This window comes from Suricata suricatta, chromosome 16, assembly GCF_006229205.1.
Source record: "Suricata suricatta isolate VVHF042 chromosome 16, meerkat_22Aug2017_6uvM2_HiC, whole genome shotgun sequence".
In the NCBI taxonomy this organism is placed as follows: domain Eukaryota; kingdom Metazoa; phylum Chordata; class Mammalia; order Carnivora; family Herpestidae; genus Suricata; species Suricata suricatta.
This window is the reverse complement of record NC_043715.1, coordinates 56591566-56597864: the sequence shown is the minus strand read 5'-3', so window position 1 is coordinate 56597864 and position 6299 is coordinate 56591566. Positions and strand designations below refer to the sequence as shown.

At 55.5% G+C, this 6299-nt stretch overlaps 1 protein-coding gene across 1 annotated transcript in view; it reads left to right on the top strand.

The window, feature by feature from the left end:
• Positions 1–291, top strand: part of UBE2S (ubiquitin conjugating enzyme E2 S) — a 4511-nt gene extending 4220 nt beyond the window's left edge. Inside the window, exon 5 of the mRNA XM_029924787.1 lies at positions 1–291. This exon is cut by the window's left edge and continues 16 nt beyond it. Coding sequence (XP_029780647.1) covers positions 1–156 — 156 coding nt within the window. The 3' untranslated portion in view covers positions 157–291.
• Positions 292–6299: the final 6008 nt, after the last annotated feature.

Genomic DNA, 6299 nt, shown 5'->3' with positions numbered 1-6299 from the left:
GCCGAGGCCGCCCGGGCCCCCTCCGCCGACGCCCTGGCCCCCGGGGGCCCGGGAGGAGCCGACGGCCCCATGGCCAAGAAGCACGCCGGCGAGCGGGACAAGAAGCTGGCCGCCAAGAAAAAGACGGACAAGAAGCGGGCGCTGCGGCGGCTGTAGCGGGCTCTTCTCCCAGCCCTTCCCCGACCCCCCAACTCTGTCTCTAAGTTATTTAAATTATGGCTGGGGTGGGGGAGGGTGTGGGGGCACCGGACCTGGATTTGTTTTTCTAAATAAAGTTGGAAAAGCAGCTGCTGTGCCTCACAGATCCCCTGGGACGGTTCCCTCTGCCACGCGCCCCCTCCCCCCAAGTCCCTGAGTCGGGCCGCGGCTCACATGTCCGGTGGCAGTGGGGTGGACCCCGATTTCCCATCTAAAGGGTGGACCTGCTCTTGGTGGTTGTCCTTGTGTGTTCCTGAGGACGGGGGTGTGTCGCAACGTCCCCGCCTTCCGGGACAGCCTGGTGACAGGTGTGGGAAGCTGCTGGCTCCTTCCCACCTGGTGAGCCGGCCACTCTCTGGGTCACAGTCAAGGCATCTGCCGGTCCTCGGCTATCTCCCATCTCCAGTCCCAGCAAGGGCCCCCTCCTGGTGGCTTGTAGGACCCAGAGGCTGTCCGTCTGCCTTGGAAGCTCAAGTGCCCCACCTAAGGGCCAGCTCCTGAAGGGCTCAGCCGATTGGGAGAGGCGCAGAGGTAAAGGGGGTGAAGCCTGAGTGCTGGGAGGGCGGGAGGGTCCCTGGAAGGCGGCAGCCCTGGGCGGCCAGCTGGCTTCAGATTGGCTCACTGTCCATTAAGCAAGTTTTGTGGTCCTCTGTCAAAAAGATGAAGAAGAAAGAAAGGGAAACACGTCTACATGAAGACTTGTACATGAACTTTCACAGTTGTTTCCTTTAATGGACAAAAAGTGGAAACCCTCCAAAGGTTCAAACGGATGGAATAAAATTGTGAGTTCATAGAATGGAATACTCCTCAGCAAACATTAACACAAGAGCCAGCTCAGTTGACTCTCAAAGTGTACAACGTAACCTTGTTGCATGAATCCTAGAACCGGAAATACCAGCCAGTAGCGGCTGAGAGCAGGTCACTGTCTCTGTGGTCCAGGAGTGCGGGGCAGGGGCCTCCTGGGGTGACGAGCACGTCCCACATCTTGTTGCTGTCAGTGGTCACACAGGTGCATATGTCTGTCAAAACTTGAATTTTTGTGTAAACCCTAGCAATGAAGTTTAATTTTAAGTCAATTAACGCGTGTATCTAGAAGATAAGTCAGTGGGAGCACACACAGCCCCACGGAGCCCATCGTGTGGCCCTGGCAGGAGCGGGCAATGCTAGAACACACGGAGAGGACGGCTCGCACACTTGTGCCTCAGCATTCTTACACACGCACCGCAGGCTTTGCACACCTGCCCTCCCCACACGCACTGGAGACGCAGTTGTGTGTTCAAGAAACAATACCACAGGACACAAATGAACTACCACTGCTCCCAGCAGCATGGAAAAATCACAAACGTCATGATCAGCCAGACCCACAAGTCATAAAAGATTCCCATAGTTCAAATCCCTTCGTGCACAGTTCCAAAGCAGGTAAAAAGTCATACTGCCCAACATGGGTGTGTAGGTTGTAAAACTGTAAGAGGAAGGTTGTTTGCATAAAGCTGGGAATCCTGGTTACCTTCAGCTGGCAAGAAACCTAGGAGTTCTAGGAAGCGGGCAGTCCTGTTTATTTGGGTGTTAGTTACACAGGTGCTCGTGTTAGAATTATTTTCTGTATACACACACACACTATATTCAGAATTTTTAATTCTTTTTGATGTTTGTTTATTTTTGAGAGACAGAGAGACTGCAAGCAGGGGAGAGGCAGAGAGAGAGGAAGACACAGAATCCGAAGCCGGCCCCAGGTTCGGAGCGGTCAGCACAGAGCTCGACGTGGGGCTTGAACTCACAAACCGTGGGATCATGACCTGAGGCCGAAGTCGGATCCTTCGGCAACTGAGCCACCCAGGCGCCCCTTAGGATTTTTAAAACATAAAAAAAAAAAATTCATTATGAGTGAATATGGACCAATCTCCAAACTAGATTAAGTGGGGGAAAAAAAGCAACATGCAAACAGTGCAAATGTTCCCATTTCTATTAATTTTTAATTGTTTGTTTAAAATAGGATATGTGTTATTTGCTTGCGTATGCATTCAAAGCTTCTAGAAGGTTACTTAGAACCTCCAAATATTAAATGCCTCAAGGAAGGAGAGCTTGGGAAACCTTGTGAATGTTACTCTTTCAAAAAGCAAAGACGTGATTTTTTTTTTTTATAAAAGTTTCTACAAAGGAACAGTTCCTTCTAATTCCTGTCTCACCAGCGTTGGGTTCCCTTCATCAGGGACAACCAATGTTACCAGGTTCTTGTCAATCTTTCTAGAGAGATTCCACACAAATGCAGATTCAAATATATATCCTGTTAAGCCCGCCCCCTTTTATTTTCACTCAGCACACAGCCTCCTGTACCCCGCACGGCACTCCTTGCTTTTTCAACGTAACCAGAGTCTTGGAAGTGTGTCCAAATCAGCACTGCCCTGCGCCCGGCTGCCGCGTCCGTCATATACGTGCGCCATGACCTCCCAGTCCGGTCCTGACTGGCCAACACGCTGGAACCAGGATCTTTGGAGACGGGCCATGTGGCACACAAAGCACGGTCCTTAGAGCAAATCTTACAGGTGAAGTTACTGTGCCAAAGTGTGCGTTCGTCTGTGATTTGCACAAATATTGCCTAATCGTTCCCCGTGGGCTGTGGACCAGGTTAAGTGTGTCATTCCCCCATGCCCTCGCCAGCCCTTTTTTACTCAACATTTGGATTCTTCCCAGTCTGAGAGTTATAGACTTAGTGTTGTTGTTGTTGTTTTACTTTCTTTTTTAGAACAGTTCTGGGTTTACGGAAAAACTACGGAGACAACGATGTTCCCTACTGCTGCCTCTCTCCCATAAATACGACACAAAACGCACCAGGGTGGGCCAGTCAGTTAAGCATCCGACTTCAGCTCGGGTCATGAGCTCACGGTTCATGAGGGGGAGCCCGCGTTGGGCTTGGAGCTGACGGTACAGAGCCTGCTTGGGACTCTTTCTCCTCTCTCTGCCCCTCCGCCATGCACACGCATGTGTGTGCACTCACTCTGTCTCAAAATAAATAAAACTTAAAAAACCCCACGCAGATGCTAAAGCAAGTTTGCTGGCGGCGCTGGCAGGGAGCCCAGAGGCGGGGGGAGACGCGCTCAGGGCCAGCGAAGTCAGCAGGCGGCTCACACCCCTCACCGCGCGTGGCGTGCACGTTTGTGTTCCTTCCACAGACGGCACACAACAAACAGGTTGCGGAACCGGCGTCCGGGATCCCAGGGCCCCTTCGCCCCTAGACACTCTCCTTCCGTTTGCACGTCCCCACACCACATGCCCGCGTCATTTTTTGAACGAAAGCCTTCAAAAGAACGGTTTCGTCCCAGCACATGACCACGAGAGAAACGAAAGGAAATCCACAGAATTACCGGCGGCCTGGATCAGAAACGCTGCAGAGGGCGCCAGGACTTTCAGGCCGGGGCTGGGGCCGCTCCCGCATGCTTGGGTTTGGCATGTGCGCTCAAGGTGTCCTGGAGATCACGGGCATCATTTTCCACGCAGGCAGAGGCATACACGTGGGAAGACACCTCCCATGACCTGAGTCCACCGGTCAAAGTTAATTTATAGTAATACACGTTCGTTCATGCAATTACGACCCGCGGGCAGGGCACGGCGGGCCTCTTCCCAAGCTTCTCGCACATTCTGTCTTCTCAACAGCCTGAGGAAGTAGGATCTGTGATGTGAGGGGACGAGGGCACAGAGAAATTGAGCAATTTGCCCAAGGTCGCACAGGCAGGGAGTGCATTTTTACACACACACACACACACACACACACACACACACACACACACACCCGTCAACATATCTGAGGGGTAGTGCCAGTGGAAATAGAGTACAATCCAGGCCAGCCTCTCCCATGAAGCACGCAGGTCTCAGCGGAGCCACGGTGCGGAGTGACCGTGTGTGACAGCCGCCGAGGGCGTGTCCTACCCTCACTCAATTCTGCAGACACACCCAGAGCTGGCACACAAAACCACCATCTCTGCTTTGTGGAGCCCCAAAGCAGCAGGCACTCGAAATGCTCCTAGCTCATAGTTGGGGACACAGAGGCATTGAGGGACCAGGTGACCCACCATGAAGGGCGCGTCCAAAGGCACCCCCTGGAGGGATGGCTCCTGTCCCCACAGACAGGGGCCTTTGTGGATGCCTTCGGCTACAGGGCTCAGGAGTGGGGACAGGGAGCGAGGCTGTTTCAGGACATGGTCTCCTAAAGAGCAGGGACCAGGGATCTCCTGAGCCACATCCTTCCTCTGTGGCATACTGGGTGGCACAGGGGGGCATGAGGAAACCAGTCAGGGCAACAACGGGGACCCCTTCCCAGCCGGGGCCTAGGACGCCTTTGTGGAGTGCCTGGGGCAGCGGGAGAAACAGCCACTCCATGTGTGCACGCACGTGTACACACGCAGATCTGTACGCGGACACGTGCAGCTTCTTGCGGTGCTCGCCTTCTAGAAGCCCACCCACTGCTCCTGAGCACTCGCCTTGTGCAGGCCCTCTGCTAGTCAGCCCACAGAATTCTAAATTTTATTAACGTTTTTGTTTATTTTTGAGAGACAGAGAGAGACAGCGCTAGCAGGGGAGGGTCAGAGAGAGAGGGAGACACAGAATCTGAAGCAGGCTCCAGGCTCTGAGCTGTCAGCACAGAGCCCGACGCAGGGCTTGAATACACGAACCATGAAATCATGACCTGAGCTGAAGCCAGGCGCTTAACCGACTGAGCCACCCAGGTGCCCCCACTGAATTCTGACAAGAGGCACAGAGAGGTCTAGTTACATGCCCAGAGCCACGCAGCTAGCGGCTGAGTCCAAGTCGGCAGGACCCGGAAGCCAGGGCCCAGGCCTAGCAGCCATCACCAGTTGCTGTCAAACACCAGGAAACAAGGGATAGAAGCTACCAGAAGCTACTTTAGCTCTACAGAATGGGGGAGGGGAGAGGATAAGGGTGTGCGTGCACACACGTGTAGTGAGCAGGGAGGCAACAATGCAGGTGCCAGTCCTGAGTGAGGCACAAGGGGTGGCCAGGGCCAGAGCAGGCAGGGGATGGAGGCCAGGGACGGGAGGGGCGGGGCGCACACACTTCCGGTTCAGGCCACAGGCTGCTGCCCAGGTTCCCAGCCAGGAACAGGCTCTGGTCACCTGCAGCTGAGGACTCCTGTCCTCAATGGGGGCTGAGCACTCAGGCGCTGCCAGTGAGCCCAAGACCAGCAAGCCCAGTCCCAGAAGGGCAGGGCAGAGACGGGCACGCTCCCGGCTGCCCCCCCCCCCTCCCGTGGGACCCTTCCCTCCCACGTGCCTGGTGTGTAATGCCCACCGGGGCTGGGAGCCGCCCCAGGGCCTGCTTCTGTCAGGGGTCTGGGCACCCTCCAGAAGGGGTGGGTCCACTGTCAGTCTGAGACCACAGAGCCCTGGAGAGTCCTTGCTCCCATGTGCACAGGCCACACCACCCTGCCACAGACAGGACAAGTGACAGAAGCGGGCCGGCTCTTGGCCTGGATCCCCGTCCTTTACATTTAGGCTCTTCTACTCTTTCTTGAAGCTGTCACGTCAACAGGGTCCAGGACTGGGGGGACTGCACTCGACTTTCCATGTCCAAGTGCGTGCACTTTCTAATCTGCTGTGCTCAACAGTCACTGACGTGTTCAGACTAAGAATCTGTGCCAGGGGCGCCCGGACGGCTGAGGTCATGATCTCACAGTTCCGGAGTTCCAGCCCCTCTCCTCTCTCTCTGCCCCTCCCCTGCTTGCTCTTCCACAAATGAACATTAAAAAAATAAAACAAAACGGAACTTGTACCAATCCCCACCCGGCAGGAACGCTGGCCCCCTCCCCAGGCCCTCCTGTCCGGTTATGGGACTGGTCACGGCGGGAAGCACCCTGCACAAGCAGGCACACACGCGCAGGCGCAGAGCCCCAGGCCGGTGGCCGACATCTTTATTGCTGGGGGGGGGGTGAGGGGCGGGGACTCAGGAGCTCTTGGTGGGGCGGGCTCGCCTCCTCTTCACCATCACCGGCTTCTGGCTGCGCAGGATGGCGCTGGCTCTGCGAATGGCGGCCTGGAGGGACAAGGAACGAGCTCAGTGCACCTGCCCGCCTCCCTCCGCCCCCCCCC